This window comes from Trachurus japonicus, chromosome 7 (genome assembly GCF_045865225.1).
Source record: "Trachurus japonicus isolate A0001 chromosome 7, Traja_1.0".
Lineage (NCBI taxonomy): Eukaryota > Metazoa > Chordata > Actinopteri > Carangiformes > Carangidae > Trachurus > Trachurus japonicus.
The window spans coordinates 28,266,306-28,284,425 of NC_140913.1; the positions used below are offsets into that span (position 1 = coordinate 28,266,306).

An 18,120-nucleotide genomic window follows, 5' to 3' on the forward strand; every position below is an offset into this window, starting at 1 on the left:
CACTGAATACACACACACCCTGCTGACCGACCTATTTGAGAAAACTGGGAAGAATAAATTACCATTCACATTCTTCTCTTCTTTTCTCCGCTGTATTCTGGGATTAATGCTAAAATGCAAGCATTAGCATTGATTGAATTTTGATACTGGATTGTTTTGCAGGTCGTCGTATGTGTGTAAAAGTGACGCATCCAAGTTTCTGGAAGTGGTCAGTCACTTTCTCCCCTCCCTGAGTTACAACACGACTGTTCCTGTGGAAAATTATGATAACACAGTGAAGTTGAACTTCATTGTGTTAGAGTTCAATTGTGTCAAATCGTGTATGGATGTTAAAACCTGCAACAACTAGATGCACGAACAAGTTGTGAAGGCAACATTGATATAAAGTCATCTCTTGAGCTGATGTGGTGAACCTATTGGTAAACCATTGCCTATTATCCTGCAGTTAGTATTGGTTTCGAGTCGTTTCTGGCCACCTCGTGAAAGCAAGTCGAATATTTTAGATAAATGTAAGATGAGGCTTGTCTGCTTTGCTTGCCCTGAAACAGCCACTTTAATAATAGAACTATACTGTCACTAAAGTAGAAACCTTTATCTTCTGTTACAGAAGACAAAGGTTTTCGTTTTTTTCTTCTTAGACCATGAACCTTTGCTTAAAAATGGGGGTTAGGGTCAGTCGCTGTCAGGATATGTTGCATTACACCGTTCTTAACCATATCTGCAAAAACACCCACATACAAATGCTATGCTTCACTGCGTACTGTGAAGATGTTAGCAGACAGTTCTCTATTCCTGTAAAGGATGTGGCTGCAACTGTTTCCTGACAGCGGTGTTTTGTGCTCACATACGCCCTACATGGAAGATGAAGGCTGGTTCCCCTAAGTTTCATTACTTGTCTTTTGTGTTTTTGATGTCAGACAGCGTTCTAACAGGAAACCATGCCCTCCTATATCAACAATACAATAGATACAAAGTGCAGCATGTTGTTGATGCAAGCTCTAATTACTTTCACAATTCACCAAAAAGATTTTCAGGAAGTTCATCATATTACGACACAGTTGAAGAAGATTTTTATAACTGAACACAGCCTGGCCTCCTCGCCGAAACAAAAATCCATCAGACGCCCTGCGGGGAAATGTCGTACTGAAGGTCTGAATGTACATGATGATGATTTACTATAGATGATGATGATGAATTGCTGGAATAGTAACAATACATCACCAGAGACAACATCTTTCACATCTTTGTCTCATTCACAGCCAGAGTGGAGGTGGAAAAAGGACAAAATCTCATTCACATTCACAGTCAGTGGAGAGGCTGGTCATTCTGTCTTTATATGCTAATTGGAAATCATTAAACAGGATTTGATGATGGTGATTTGGGATCTATTTAAATAAATGACCAGAATGGTCTCAGAAGAACTATATTAGTTATGGCCCCATTAGCTTGGACACCCATGACTTTGCCTCTCCCTCAAATTCTTCCACCCTCCCGCAAGACAAAACAGCACCATATCATGAAACAATAGTGTGTTTCCCTGTTCATTCCAAAGCAATCCTAATATTAATGTATTCCCCTCAGTTTCACACCTGTTTCATTCTGACAAATATGCAAATGTGTGTGAACTTGCTCACATTTACACTAAATGAAGTGGTACTGCAGCCTAATGAAGAAAACACCATCCATAACCGAGCACCGTCTACTCTGGGCCATTGAACAAATGATGTTGGAAACACCAGACCTGAGTGTCTTATTATACAGAACATCCAACATCTCATCAACTTATATGGGACATTGTGAAATGACATGGAGGACCGTGACCAGTGATGGGAATAACGGCGTTAAAATAAACGGCGTTACTAACGGCGTTATTTTTTTCAGTAACGAGTAATCTAACTAATTACTATTTCCACCGTTACAACGCCGTTACCGTTACCGACAATTAAATGAGGCTGTTGTCCTCCGACTTGGCTCATCTCAGCCACAGAAGCTGCTAAACTGTTTTTCTTTTTCCTTCTCTCCTTTGGTGAGGGGAGGGGGGAGGAGGGAGGGACGAGACAACCACATAAGTGATGCTGATTGGTTGAGGCAGAGTAAGGTTTCATGCTAAGCCAATCAGAGGCAGTGTTCAGTTTGTACACAAACCACACACGCACGCAGTTTAGCCTCACACACACAGACTAGCAGAGGGAAGCTGCCGAGATCGGAGGGAAAGTACAGACACTACTTTAATCTCCTTGAGGTAAAAGACAAGAACATGTGAGGTGTAGCTACATTATGTCCCGGAGCGAAGTGTTTGTCCTGAGCTTCTGCTCACCTGACTCTGTGCAGCTTCTTCATTAAATCCAAACAGTCCGACACAGCGACGCACTGCTCCTTTAAACTCTAAAGTCTCTGTAGCTCATCAGCCCGGAACTCTTCCAGAGCAGGTACAGCGCAGCGTTGTGACCTCAACCATGGTTGATGAGAGCAGAAATGTTGTTGTTGTAGTGAAAATGGGCGAGCTCGTGAAGACGCGAATTTACACAAAGTCAAAACGAGCGAGAAATCGCGTATCTCGCGTTTGGTCGCGCGTCACAACTCGAGCGAAAAAAAAGCGTTCCTCGTGTTTGGTGGGAAGCCCCTTGTGGGTCTTCCCACCAAACACGATGAAATAGACGAAGACGCGATGGTCCCGTCGCCCAAAAAAATCCCGTGTATTGCGTCGCAAAAAAAAAAAGTCGCGTCTACCGCGTCTCGCGCCTAATCGCGTCTTTGCGTCACGGCCTTTTACACCGCGGACGTAACGAGTGGGGAATAAACGGTTACGGTGTGAACGAACAACATAGAACAGGACCAGACGTGGCGTTGTTTCCTCTTTCCACCGACAGCTCCACTCTCCCTTACTTACACTAACTACTGTTATTGTTGAGGCCAGAGAATTGTGGGATTTGTAGTTTTTGACCAATCACAGGTTGTGCTCTTTCTTTTTTGTGATTTTCCCGGTTCACACATGTATTTTTTTTTAGGGGCAAATGCGAGACTAAAATTATTTAAGACTTGAACACAATAATTCAACAAATTTAAGACATTTTAAGACCTAAAATTTAGATTTTCAAATTTTAGATTTTTTAAGACCCCGCGGATACCCTGTTATTTCATATAAAAGATTAAGTGCATACATATTTAATGATGCTGTGTATTATATATTATATATTTAAGACCATCTTTGAATTTTCTAATAAATGTAATACTTTTTAAGGCCTTAATTGTACATACATGAATTTAAGACTTTTTAAGGATCCGCGGATACCCTGAGAAGTTGTGTGCTCGCAGCAGGACAGATAATCAGATGGATAATCGGTAAAGTTAATAATTTCACTTAATGTGGCCATGAATAAATTAATTTCGATGTTTCCTGTTACTGTTGCCCAAACGCAAATCTTGAATAGGTCTCCACTGTTTTCACATTTAAAAAGGTCTTTGTTGTCTTTGTACAGAGACAATATGAGATTTGCTTGTAGGCAGCCACAGCACTTAAAAAACCCACTGTAACCTATTTTCATAGGCACACCAGCCTCGCTTTCAATAAAACACACACTCGCATTCCATAATTGCGATCAGTGAAATATATGAAAACAATAAAATACAATTTAAAAATGCCCTTAGAAAGAAAAAGTAACGCAATAGTTACTTTCCCTGGTAACTAGTTACTATTATAGTGAAGTAGTGGAGTTACTAACTCAGTTACTTTTTGGAAGAAGTAATTAGTAACTATAACTAATTACTTTTTAAAAGTAACGTTCCCAACACTGACCGTGACAGGTTTTAAAGCTCACTGAAACAAAGAGAGAGAGTCGGTTAAAATAACAGCAGTAATTTTAGAATGAATGATTTGGCAACAGACCAATATACATGTGATGTGTGCATGTACACAAACATAACCTAGAAATGCACTTTTAATTTTGGATAAGTGCATCCACGCACCACTTTAGCTGTTATGCTACGCAGCCTGAGAAAATGTTCAATGTTCAGTTAGGAAATGTGCTCATTGTGTGCAGCTATACTGTATAAAAGGTTTGCTGAGGCCGTGCTCTTCAAATGTCCTCAATAATAAGATGTCACACTTACATTATGTCCTATGAATGGAAGACGATGAACTTACAGTGAAAAGGACCACAGATAAGACCTGGATTAATTTAACAGTGGAGCCACCAGACCGTGGTAGCCTTGATATGAAAATCACATCTGTTCTGTCACTGTTATTTAATTCAGCATGCACGTGCAGAGGATGGTGGTGGTCAAGGAAAGGTTTTATGTTTATTTTATTCATTTATGCTTTGTTATTTACCCTATAATCTGTAGAATACATAGTTAAAATGATTTTTCTCTCTCTCTATCCAATCTTTATTGATAACAGCAACAGTTACACAAACAATAAAAACAGGAGCCAGGGGGAGTTTTCAAATAAAGATATAAAATAATGAGCAAATGAAAAGTTTTAGCAGCTTTTTTGTTGTTAGTCAGACTTTGGATGTACTGTTCAGTTTCCCTTTTAAGAGCTAGAAATTCAGGTTTTGGCCTTTTGGGTGACATGTGGCTATGAATAATGAACTGCGGTGAGTCGGTGGATGTCACATGATGACCTTTCACCTGAGGTCAGGTCACCAGTCACGTGACCTACTGGAGTTATAGTTCGTCAGGTAACAGCAGGTAAAACATCAGCAGGAGAAATGTTGGGATTTACTTTCAGTCTCAAACGAGAAAACTTCAGCTGCAGGTAAGTGTATAATTTGTACCCGTGTTGTGTGCGTGTTGTTTGAGTGTGTTATACCAGATTTAAGTGATAGAGCACGCGCGCGCGTGTGTGTATTTTAGCTGTAAATTGCCCGTTAGCCTCCAGCTGGCTACCTGCTATGCAGGTTGTAACCTATGGTTGTAACAGGTGCCTTGTTTTTGTAGCCTGTCTGCTTTTTTTGTGAGTGTGTTGTTGTTGTTGTTTTTTGTAATGGACGAATCTGAGTCTACTGTGAAGTTGTAGTGTAACGAAAGTGGGTAATTTAGTTGAAATGTGTCTGACTATGACCAATCTAGTCGCACTTTCGCCACAGGTAGATAAAGTAATAAGGCCTACTGTGTTTGTGTGGCCTAAACATTTTCTTCCTTACTCAAAGCATATGGTCACAAAAAGTCAAATAAAATTATAGTACATACATTTAATTTATGGTATTAACAACAACAAAACTCAATATTGACATTGTGGCTATGGAACAAAGTGTGTGTGTTGCTTTCTTGCCATAGGCTACAGCTTCATACTCCACTGTTATGCAAGTTTAATAATGGTCCTGACTGTAAATTCAGATGAACAGTAAGTAAAATCCACTAGATTAATTCCGCCATGTGATAAATTGATCATACACCAAGATGTGATTTGATTTGTGTGGTTCCATTTTGTTCTGCTCGAATACAGTTTGCTATGTTGAACAGCTTCCGCTGCCTGTGTTGATGCTTTAGCCTTATCTGTTCTCTTTCTCAGCAGTCACTTCTTTGCAAATGTGATGCAGCTTTCTCTGTGTGCTGGAGATTAAAGGGATAGTTCTGGTTATTTTACGTGGGGTTGTGTGAGGTAGTTGTACGTAGACAGTGTATTATCTGCAGTAGATTAAGATCAGCGCCCTCCCAGTTTGTTAAAGCAGCCGGGATTACTGCCACCGAGGCTGAGAAATGCACTGCTGTGGATGGAGCCATCCGCTATCACTTTTTAAAAATATGCCAACTGGCAGAGGGAAAAAAAACTAGTATCAATTGAATATAGGCTACAGTACTGTCGTTGTTTGATATTGGCTTTTATCACCAGGCATTTTTAAAGGCTTGTTTTGGTTCAGTTAATTCTGGCGACTTTAACAAACTGAGAGGGCCCCGCTCTAAATCTACTGCAGGTTACACGCTGACGTATGTGCCTCACATAACCCCATGACAAATAACCTGCACTATTGCTTTAACAACGCTCCAGCTCCTTACAGATTCTCACAGTTCCCCCAAACTCTCATCCTTCATTTGTTGTCTTCAGAGCCATTGGGCTGTCAACTCTCTGTCACTTTTACAGTCATCACTCATCCCCAGTTGCACCAGTTGTATTAACATTGCTTGGCACACATGGATGTATAAGCACTTAAGGGACCTACAGGGTAGTTGTGTGACTCAATGAAACTGATGCAATCCCCCTGCTATGTTTCATCTTTCTTTCACTTTCCCTGTCTTTGCTCACATCTCTTTATTTCTCATCTCTGGCGACAGAGGTGATGAGAGGAGAGAGTGCAGGACTGTGGAATGACATAAGTTAGAAATATTGCAGCATTGTGATATAACAAGTGACTGGTCCGTCGTACTTCACTATGGAGAAAAAAGAGTGTCCCTCAGTGGTCAATCAAGTAAAGAATTGCTTACAATTTCTATATTTTTATCCACACCAGCATTTTGCCTTAAGAGACATCAGTTGGTCCATCGCCATTTTGCTCATTTTAGTCCGTTTGCCCCCTAAATTGATTTGAAACCATAAAATGGGATTTTAGAAGAAACTTTTTCTTGTTTTTTATGTAATTACCGTACAACATTAGTGATGTTGGTTATATTATTTGGTTAAGTAAGAGGCAGAGCTGTAATGTTAAATCCATCTTTACTCACTGCATCTTATCCTGGGTAAGGTGTCACTCCTTTGTTGCTCACCCTGAGGTTTCTCCAAAATTTTCCCTGTTAAAAGGGTTTTCTATGGAGTTTTTCCTCAGTTGATGTGAGGGTCTAAGAGCAGAGGATGTTGTTATGATATGTAAGCCCTTTGCGACAAACTGTTTGTAAAAATGGGCTATAAATTGCCTTGCCTTGCCTTGCTTTTCTTAACCTCGGGTGTGTATGAACTATTAAAAATGTTATAGGTTATGAGCAGATGGTTGTCGGTTATCGGTATCGGTGGAAAAAGAGTTATCGTGCATAGTGGTCATATAATTCCCCTTTCATAATGCATGCTACTGGGCTCCTGTAGCCTTACCTTCTAAGTGTCTTTGCTGAAGTTGTTCGTTGCTCCGGTCATGTCTTTAATACCCGTTTATTGTGATACCGGGCACAAACAAAAGTTTATTTCAGTTTTTAGATCAACCACATCATTACATTGGTTGCACAGATGTTATCTGTCCCAATCTCCACTTTCCTTGTCCACAACATCCAGGTATTAGTGCAGGGAGAGGGAGGCAGCTCCATCTGTTACGGCTGCTAGTGGTTGGCAACTGAACTAAACTAAACTGAAATAAAATACTGCAGTATTTCAACAACTACTACCCATGGATTTAGGAAAACTGAGTAGCTGACTGGATTGGAAGATAAAATAAATAAATAAATAAAATGCTGTCCTTGAGTTTATGGATTTTAATGAAAAGATGCTCAATCTGCCTTTTCAAAACAAATCGCTTTACTACAGTAACTTTCTCCTCTCAGCTCTGCCACAGTATAAAAGTGTCCCTCATCCTTTGTGATGTCTCAGAAAAACTGTATGTAGCCTCTTTCCCTGCAAGCTGTGCACGTCTGTGGCAAAGAAATGCTTGATCAACTCAATTTCCTCCTCTAGTCTCATTCTTCTTCCCTGCCACCCATTTCCTATCTCCCCTCCCTTCTATTTCTCCCTCTCTCTTTCACTCCCTCTCTCAGCAAGTATATAGAGGTTTTAGATTTATGGAGTGGCCGGGTCGCTGGTGGCCACAGTCCAGCCTGAAAAAGTGATTTGCTCAGTGATTACAGACACCGAATAGGGAGAGAGGAGTGATAATGGTGTCACGGACAAGAGAGAAAAAGAAAGAGAGAATGTGGGTGTCACTTTAGGAATTGGACAGTGCTTATTTTTACAATGAATGTCAACCACGGGCATCTATCAGCATCTGTCTTTAATGTCATGCTCTCTAGTAGGAAGTATTTCATTCTCAAAGGGATAGTTCAACATTTTTGGCAAATTGGCCCATTGACATAATCCCTATAGTCTTAGGAGTAGGTTCGTTACATTTATTTGTCGGTGCAAGCTATTTTTGGAATGGCGGAGCAGAGCCGTGAGCTGCTCAGAGCTACGCTACGGAGGCTCATGGGATTTCTTGGTTTCCCTCATCAAACTCATCAAATACACAATCCAACGTTACAAGACAGAGTTGTTTTCGAGGTAAATTCAGAGACTGCTTGCCGAAAAACTGTCCCCGATGGGAACGTGCATCAGCGGTTTTGCATGAATTTACCTCGAAAACAACTCTGTCCCGTAACGTTCTGTTATTATCTCATAGCGTGGTGAATGTGCAGGTCACAACTTGTCCACGAGAGCGTTTTGGAGTTGTTGGATTGTGTATTTGATGAATTTGATGAGGGAAACGTTCTAAAACTAGCTTGCACCGACAGTTAAAGGTAACAAACCTACTGCTATGACTATAGGGATTATGGCAATGGGCCAATTTACCAAAATGTTGAACTACCCCTTTAAGCTAGTAAACACTGCAAGTTTCTGTTGAGCTGATTTGCAGGTTTTCATGTGACGACCTACACTTAACAGTGATCCACAGCGCGGCTTTGTATGCATGTCAGAAATCGCTCGCCTATGGAGAAGCTATAATTAGATCATTGCCTGTGTCCGATGGTCGAGCCGTTCACGCCAACATGGCACTGGATGTTTGTTTTGTCTATTAGTGATAAAAGAGAACTAACCAAGGACACTTGAGGAGAAGGCACCTTCAGCCTCCTCCAACCAGACCTCCAGCCATATGTGGCCTGGTTCGAGCAGCAGTGTTGATGAGGCCGTTGGCAGCGAGAGGTGATGCCCCTCCTGCTCTACTTAATTACCAGTGAGATGGAGTGGGAGCCCCCCACCCATCCACCCACCCACCCACCGCCCCTCCAGCAGAGCCACTGTGTCACACTGTGTCAGGGGCAGAGCGGACACGCCGAGCTAACCTTTCTGTCTCTGTCTCAGAAGATAAGATTAATAATAAAATGGCAACAGGGAGAATTTTCCCTCTGGCCGAGTGAATCTTTCGTTGTACAATTTTGCCTGTTACCCTTTTTCTAGGGCTTTCACAATCATAAAGATTTAGTTGACGATCAATTGTCATACAAATAATTGCAATTAACGACTTAATTTTCTTTTTCTGATCATTACAGTATACGCCTAAACATAGTTTAATTATACACATACACCTTATGAAGAAGAAGAAGAGGCATTTATTGGCATTAAAACATTGGAACATATAAATAAAAAACTGCATTTCTGTTTGACTTTAGGCTTTGCAACTAAATCCATGATGTCCATGATTGTCGAATATTAGAAATTAAGCTCCTGGAGTTAAACAGTTTGTGTCACTCCACTCGTGTGTCATTAATCCATAAAATAAGAAGAAGGGGATGCAACGTGATGATGTCATTAAAAGAGCACCAGTCAAACCTCAAACGGTGGAAAACGACAGGGAAATAGTGATGGAAAATATGACATTTCTGTTAGTTTCATCCAGCTGTTTTTACACAGATGAATGTAAACAATTTGAACAATTATGCAAAAATAGTTATGGTCATCTCAAACAATTGTTATCAGGCACTTATGTAGCCTATTAATTGCAGGCCTACTTCTTTCTTTTTCAAGTTTCTTCATGTCTTGTTATTTTCCTAGAAGTTTCTTGATGTGTTATTTTGGTAACTTTGCCACTTGTTAAGCAAAACACCCAGTATCTGCTTTATCCCTTTTTAATACAGAGACATTATCGACTGTCCCAAGCTTCATTAGCAGGCTTCCTGGTCGTCTATTGGATTGCACAAAGTACAGAACACACCGGCCTGGGTAGAGAATAAAGTGGAAGGCACAGAGAGTCCAAACTGTACCTGCTGAGACAATGCCAGAACACATTAACTGTTGCTGTAGCAACCGTCTCCAAATAGGAAGACAACTCGAACATTTTGAGCAGACTAATTGCTCAAAGTGTCCCCATCCGATGTGTCTCTCCCCCTGACTCCTCACCCTCCTCCTCTTGCTCTTCCACCTGTTAAGGGAAAGCAAAAATATTCTTTAACACCGAATTTCATTGAATCAAAAGTGTCAGAACAGCGGACAACTATATTTAAGAGGTGTGCACATAAAGAGATTTTGCAGGCTTTCAACTATATTAAAACTCTACTATTACTCATAAAAACAAATATTATAACTTAGGGAGCTGAAGTCATGTCAAAGTTTCTTTCTAAATTTATACATTTCAGGAGACGTGTTTCATGCCTGCAGACTGATGACAACTAAAGTGGAAATAATTGGCTAGGCAACAAACACACACACACACACTCATACTTCTGCTTCCCAAGTTTTCTCTAGATAAAGGTGAACTGAAGAACTGAAGGGTGCAGTAATAAACAATGTATATTAAGACGGTAATGAACGTCGCTCTTGAGCATTTACATAGCTCTCAAGTCTTTTTTAATCAGCTATGCTAATATATTCATGAATGATGAGACAAACTGCTGTCTGAACAGAGAGGCTCCTGGTGTGTGTGAGGTGGTGTGCTCAGGTGAACAGAGCTGTGCCTGTGGAGACACTTATCACCCACAGCAGAAACCGTCTCATGCATGCCCAGAATTCACAATGACGTTACGGGCCGACAACATGCACTTTAACCAAGAGGAAAAGTGCTTTGCCTCTGGATGTGAACGCAACCTTAAAACAGGAACCTGCGTAGATTTGGCCTGTTTGTGCATGTCTAACCTGACACTGCTGCATTTTTTCCGCGCGGCCTTTTATTAAAAAAATTTGCATACTTTGAACTTGTTCTTGTTTCATTTTAAATGAACATCGTCACTAATGTCAGCAAAAGGGCACATTAATAACAGCGGTTTCACGCAACAAACCTAACTGTGCTGCAAGAAAGAGAAGTGAGACAAACCAGGCTAGGGTGCAGTAGTATCACAAAGAAACAGGAGTTTCTGTACTTTCTCGTGCGTCCCATGCAAGGGAAATTTAAATCCATTGAATGACGCACAAACTCAGCTAAACAGTCACACTTATTCACATTTCTTCAAGCTACAAAGATGTATCATGATGAGCCATGTGTCTCTTACTGCAGTGGTTACCAAAGTGGGGCTCCTCACCAAAAAGGGTAATGATACATTTTCACTGATCCCATTCATAAATAACACAAAAACTGAGTTTGTGACTAAACACAATACAAGGTGGCAACACTTTGTCCTTAGGTGTGAAACAGTCTGAGAACCACTCTTATTCTCTCAATGCCCTTAGGTTTCATTCAGATGAACTCGCTTCACGTCACTTGTGATGTGTGTTGAGCTTTTTTTTTTTTCAGCTCTGTCTGAAGCACCACGTCCTGATAGGCTCAACTTGAACAGAGGTGCCACATCCTGCCCACAAACAGCAGTCTAACGCTGCCGTGTAGCCACTTACTCATCACTTGTCCTCTCCAACAAACCCCAGCTCGGATACTCGGCCTGACCTGACCTGGTCTAATCCTCAGAGTCATTTTCCTTTCTTTTTTTTTTTCTTTGATCAACAACAAGGTCTCTCTCTGTGCTCGGCCGATCACTTCATCTCTCTACCCGCCCGCTCGAGCAGCGCTCATCCTCTTGCGCGACAGCAGCTCAGACGGCGCGCCGTCCGACCCAGGCATTAGAGTAAAGTGACTGTAGCGGGTGAGGAGGAATTTGTGGGAGGACTCAGACAGTGGATGACAACAGGCTGTGTGCGTTTGGGAGGTAGAGAGAGGAGACTCAAATCATCACACAGACAAGCTCGAGCGACGGGATCCCGGCTTGTTGTTTACCTCTGTAGCGGGTAACGGAGCAGCACCGCTGCGCAGGAACAACCCGGGCAGCGGAGAGTGGAGAGACCGACCGGGGGGAGGAGGAGGAGGAAGTGTTGGTGGTGGTGGTGGCATCTGACTGTCTGTCACCACCATGTCGGCTGCAACGGCAGATGTATCCAGGACTGATTTCAACAACAGAGATGCTGGCGATGACCGAGGTACTAACTCAGGTAAGACATGAAAACAACCCAACCAGATTGTGTGTGTGTGTGTGTGTGTGTGTATGTGTGAGTTGAGCGCGTAGGTTGTGTGTGTGGGACGATTTGTTTGGCACTTTGCACTTCTCCCACTTCTATTCTAAAGGCTGTGCTATTGTTGAGATTTACATAATTGTGTTTTTTTTTCTTCTGAGGTGGTAAGTTATGTCTCATTCAAACACCGGCCTCTGAAATCATCATTGCAACATGTATCTAATGTACTGGAAGTGTTGCGTTAACGGTAGACCTGCGTTTCCTCTCGTGCAAGGGACCCATTGTGTTTGCTGTGTGGTAGCAGTTTCCTCCTAACTACTATAGTTAGGGTAAATAATGCATGGTATAATGTCTCTATGCGGGTCATTTTTTGGTGAAATATTGAAATAATAAATAATTATGTGACATCATACAGAGCCCAGCACGAGATGAGTCAGATCAATATAGTTGAGTGAAGATCCACTGAGCATCCTGCACCTTTCCTCCAGATCATTGATTGAAAAAAGAAAAGAAAAAAGAGGAAATGAAAAGAGGAGGCTCTTCACACCGATGCACAGCTGGACATCTCGCGCGCGCACACATTAACACGCACGCACCCGTTACGTAAAAGTGATGCTGTCTGCTTATCGGCAACGAAGTGCGCCCTTGTGTTACATAAACTTGGATATGGTGAGCTAATGCTAATGGCCTTCAGGGGAGTATTTATCCCAGTTGTGTCTGGCCCAGTGTCACGGCCAAAATTTAACAGAGGCTTGTGCAATTTTCTCTCTCTCTCTCTCTCTCTCTCTCTCTCTCTCTCTCTCTCTCTTTCTTTCTGTCCTGTCAATGAAGCCTCTAACTTTTTCCATGGTTCGTTGCCCCCTGTGGTGATGCACTTGCACTGCATCGTTTTTGTGGAAATGGATGCAATGCTCACTGCTCACACTTTTTTTTTTTGAGGGGGAGGGAGGATATTTTCTTTCATGCAATAGTCACAGGGGAAAAAAACAAAAAAAACATTACATGATCTCCCCTCTGTGACGTTGTTTTCAGTGAAAACCATGCAGGAGCAGGTTTCCCTCAGTAAACATGCTGCTTTGGACTTTTCCTGGCCCTTTTCCCATCACACATCACCCTTTCCCGGTTCTGTTGGAAATCACCGAGTTGATGTCATTGTGTTTATTTGCATTCCAACAGCCTGTCTCATGGTGAAGTGATACTCAGATTGCTGAGCCCATTCTGTAATATGCTGAGCACTGTGCTGTGCTGTGCTGTATGATAACTGGTTGTTTAGCGTGGCTCCAGATGGCCTGTGTGTTTCCCACCAGCCTTGCAGGCGTTTTTGTTTAATGATTTATCTCTTTTCCTGCTTCGATACTCTAAGAATTCGATGCAGCACGGCACCAGAGTGTTACGAGGAGGCGGGCCAATGTTTTTTGTCACGCAGTGCTGTGCAGCCCGACAGGGGTTCAGTGCTGATAGCTGTGGAATGACTGTCCCATTCCGCTCTCAATCTCATCTGCAGTGTGCTCCACTCCTTGTTGTTCATGTTGTTCACCTTGAATTGTGGTTGTGCTACTTTTTGAATTCCGAGTTGTCTGATCATCTCCATGAATACAAATTTATTTTTGAAGACAACATGAATTATGCATGTGCGCCAAGTTTGGGCGAACTTTTGCCGATTTACTGCACATCAAACATTTGCAACATAATTCAATCACAGCCTCTGTTTTGATTACACACAGTCTTGATTTATCTTCAGCTCACCGTCCGGCTCTTTCTCGTATAGGTCAGCCCCAGGCTCAGTGCACACCCATCCCGCTGCCTGCCCTGGGCACCCAGAGGATCATCCAGGGCAATGGCACCAACGTGGGCACAGTCATTTCCCTGCAGTGCCCAGCCAGACACAAACTGGTAGGAAGAGATGTGACATGTGTCATGGGAACCAACAGCACCCACTGGGTGGGGGAGACCTACTGCAAACGTGAGTAGAAGCAAAGAACAGAAAGTGAGAAGCTTGAATGTTCCACATGCTTTTACATGTTGAATCGCAGTGGCTGCAAAACTTCCCCTGAACTGTCTTGTCGTTGCTCTGAAGAGATGGGATACGTGAAACATTATCAGCACTATGGCCAGTGGTTATGTTACATGACAACCCTCAACACTATATGTGCTATATTCATATTTCATATCTATCTTATATTCTTATATTTGTCACTGTTCCTTTTTATTTTATCATTTCTGGAAGCAGACACAGTAACATATTTCATGGCACATTGTCCTACGTACAATTGTGTATGTGACACAAGTAAATCTTATTTTGTCTCATCTTATCTTAAGACAGTGGTCTGCTTGGCTCACAGTAAATTAATGTTCAGTCTACATTATGTGAAAACACGTATGAAAGAAAATAATTTGTTGCTCGGGGATGAAGCTCATTAAGGGAGAATATTAATGCTAATGCAGGTAGAGAGAAATGATTTCAAGCAGGTGCTCTTTTAGTCATTATTTTGGCAAGAGAGTGGAAAAAGTGAGAGCAGGAGCTTAATTATATTTCAGAATCAGTCATCGTGGGAGAGAAAAAGCTGTCTGATGTGAACCCGAAAGAAATTAATAATGGAATTTATGTTTTTCTTGTCTTTTCCGTGACGAGCTGGCAAAGTGCACTTTGTTGGAAAATGACTTTTTATTTCTGCCAGTCTCCTCTGGTCACATAATAATGAAAGACTTGTGGCAGATTTTATCTCCTAAAATCCTCAGCAAAGTGATACAATATTTTTTTTCTTGGTGGTATTTGAGTCTGGAAAGGAGTTGTTATACATAGATTTTGCAGCGTGATGACTGGTGTTGTCCAATAAGCTGTGTGTGCATGACATGGAACTAAAGTCAATAAATCAGTCTTCCTCTCTCGCTCTCCAGCTATGGCTCCCTACGAGGACTATGGTTTCCGCGTGGCTGTTTTGGCATCCATTGTAAGCTCAGGCATAATCCTCCTCATGTCTGTGGCCTTCCTCACCTGCTGTTTGCTCGACTGCATCAAAGACGACAAAAGGAAAAAGGAGGAAACGTGAGTGAGAAGGAAGAAGGGGGTGGAAGAAATGCTTCGATTGTTTGTTTGAAAGTAGCTACTGCAATACTGGAACCTGAAACCATATTACAAGCAAAGGTTTTTCATTTAAAATATTCAACATTTGAAGTATACAAAAGTAAAGGTCCATTGACAGAGGTTACATTACATTATGTTACTAGAAATCTTGTGCAAGTAGCAGCTGAGGTCAAGACGGAGCTTCTTTTAAAAGCCTGATAAAGTAAAGTCATTTAGTTCAATGCTTTTTAACCAGAGGTCAAAAGATAATTCGGAGATGAATAATGGACTAAAGAAAAAAAAAGTTATGCTGCATAAAGTTCTTTAATCTTTGCTTCTTTTTTTTTTTAATGGAGCATAATTACATCCCTATTCATCGTATTCACTTCAGGCTATATGTCTCCATCTGGGAGGTTTAGGGAGGAATGCGTCCTTGATGGAGCTAACTAACAACTCCAAGGCATCTGAGCCACGACCAGGTGTACTTAGTTACTTTCCATCACTTGAAGAAGCACAAGGAGGGAGCAAAACAAAGACTCAAAGTCAGGCAGTTTGTTTCCTGTGAGGCGTTTTACACACTGAAAAACTGACATGGTGGTTTGAATTGATTTGAACAGGGACTCGGATGTGTGGCAGTGGGAGGAGCAGGCCCAGTACCCGGAGGACAACCGGTCTCGCTACAGCCATAAAGGCAGAAACAACAACAACAACACCCAGGAGAAGATGCTCTCTCTGTGGGACACTCATCACCCAGCCATGTGTGACAACAGGAGAGCCTGCAGGTGAGACATGGACGGACTTGAGCTTGAAATCTGAAAAGAGGGAGGAAATATCCTTGTAGACCAGACATTAAAGGGACAATGAGGAGTTTCTCCAACAGCAGAATGAAAAATTCCGCAACAATAAAAAAGTCTCATATTAATGTGGATGAATCTACGCTACCCACACTTGTTAATGGGCCCATTTTCAATAAATATATCGTTTTGTCTCTATCGTTATTTTGTTATTATTAGTGGTGGCGGAAATGCTGGGCGAGCCGACCAGCGTTTTCTTACTTTCGGTTTCGCGGCGAGTCGCCGTTTATGGTCGGAACTACGACGGTATCTGATCGTCTTCGAACCTCTGACTTTAATTCTTGATGAATGAAAACATGAGTCTGTCTTGCGCCGGTCAAAGAATTTCACGGTGCGCGGAGGCTCATAAATGTAGTGTGAAAACGCTTCACTTTTCCCAAACTCCTCGTTGTCCCTTTAAAGGAACATTTAAATGAACACCCCTGATGAAGACAGCGTCGAAATGCGTTGGGTCCTTTTTTATTTATTATTAAAAATCTCTGCTAAGCCACGAGTGCCTCGGGAAGCTTCTTTTTTTGACTGCACCACCATCCTTAGACAGTCAGTTTTTTCCTCAGTTTATTGTCACTTATTTTCCCTTGAAGAGCACCTTGAGCTATTCTACACATTTTTTTTCACCTTTTTTCCTTTGGCCTCTGCAGCACTCACCCTCCCCCTCATTTTTTTTAACACCCGCCTGTGTTTTCCTCCACAGATGTCATCAGGAGTACGCCTATGGTCCCATCTGCACGTATGGGCCCACCACTCCTCTCGCTGCTCTACCCGGGCACGACTATGACCAGCCTCTCTTGCTGCAAAACCCAGAGTTCATGCAGCTGTCTGGTCCACCTCAGTATCCTGGACTTCCTCGGGCTTCCTATCCGCCTCGGAGCCCAGGTGTGGCCCAGATGCCAGCTGTGGGGCCCGGTGCGATGTACGGAAGACCGCAGGGCAGTTTGTCAGGAGCAAATCCGCCAACCACGGATGAGTCCAACAACACAAGGAATATAAACCCGGCCAAAGATTTTTCCTTAAAAATCATATCGGTGTGAGGACAGGTGGACACCATCTGTCAAGAACTTGTTTTATGACCAACTATGTACAATAGGGTCGACTTTATCAATGAGGACTATGGGAAGTAATCACTGGACATTCCTGGTCTTGTTGAATGTGTTATGTATGCAGTTCTACACAGTAGCCTATATGATGTAGGCATACTGATCCGACAGGAGCGTGTGTCTTTAGCAAACTGTAATGGCACACTGCCCTCTGTCGGAAAAGGGAAGCCATTGCACTTTCAGGACACCAGCTTTTTTTGGGGGAGGTCTTGGGATGGGATGTTGTGGGATTTCCTTGACCTTAATTTAGCTGAAATTAAATCATTGAGGTTGAGGTTAACGATTAAGGTGTTTATGGGGACATAGTTCACCACACATGCTCTCCAGAGGCTGCTGAGTAACTCATGTCAGAGCAGGAAGGCCCACTCTGTTGAAGGAGGAGGAGGAGGAGGAAGAGATGGAGCAGCTGGAAAGCACTGGACTGGCATGTTTGTAAATACAATTTTAACAACGAATGTGAATCAAATAAAGACTTCTAATGACGACGAGTGACTGTACTGCACTGGAAAAGAGGACATTACTGTACGTGTCCTTCTGAGGGACGATTACAGACTGTCATGTCAACTTGATAAGGCAGCGGTGCAGCTGTACTACTGTTCTGTGTCATGATGTACGAGTAGGTGACAGATAACTGGAAAATGTTAATAAATGGTTGGAGAAACATAATGAGTGTATCATCCCTTTCACATTGGGCATCAGTGGGATTATCAAATGGATTGAATTGAATTTCACAGTGATGTGAATCATGCTGCAGCCTTCACGGTCAGCTGATCTTAACCCTGCAGAGAGCCTGAGGGTGAGCTGGGATCAATGGGAAGGAATACACTTTAAAAAAAAATTTAAAAAAGGGTTTTCATCCCTGCAGTAGCCTAAAGTTTCACAGACTTGAAGATTGTGATGATGATGATGATGATGATGATGATGATTGTTATTATTATTATTAGCATGTGCTTGTTATCACTATTGTAAGCCTTAATCGATCAAGTTCAGTCACTGCTATAAGCGGAAGAAGAGGATGAAATAAAATTGTTAATGACACCTCTGTCTGTGGTTCGGTGCTCA

The 18,120-nt window shown here is 42.1% G+C and overlaps 1 protein-coding gene across 1 annotated transcript; it reads left to right on the forward strand.

The window, feature by feature from the left end:
• Positions 1–11,412: 11,412 nt before the first annotated feature.
• susd3 (sushi domain containing 3) lies at positions 11,413–18,096 on the forward strand. Its single transcript, XM_085782664.1, has 5 exons — positions 11,413–12,022; positions 13,812–14,006; positions 14,942–15,089; positions 15,725–15,889; positions 16,656–18,096. Exons 1-5 carry the CDS (start codon positions 11,944–11,946, stop codon positions 16,990–16,992), a joined length of 924 nt encoding a protein of 307 aa, XP_085638790.1. The 5' UTR covers positions 11,413–11,943; the 3' UTR covers positions 16,993–18,096.
• The last annotated feature ends 24 nt before the right edge of the window (positions 18,097–18,120 follow it).

Excerpts from the sequence above, each read along its gene's own strand:
- susd3 (XM_085782664.1), top strand. The coding sequence starts at position 11,944 with ATGTCGGCTGCAACGGCAGATGTATCCAGGACTGATTTCAACAACAGA. Across the intron at positions 14,007-14,941 it reads GGGGGAGACCTACTGCAAAC|CTATGGCTCCCTACGAGGAC; the intron begins GTGAGTAGAAGC and ends CTCGCTCTCCAG. Across the intron at positions 15,890-16,655 it reads GACAACAGGAGAGCCTGCAG|ATGTCATCAGGAGTACGCCT; the intron begins GTGAGACATGGA and ends TTTCCTCCACAG.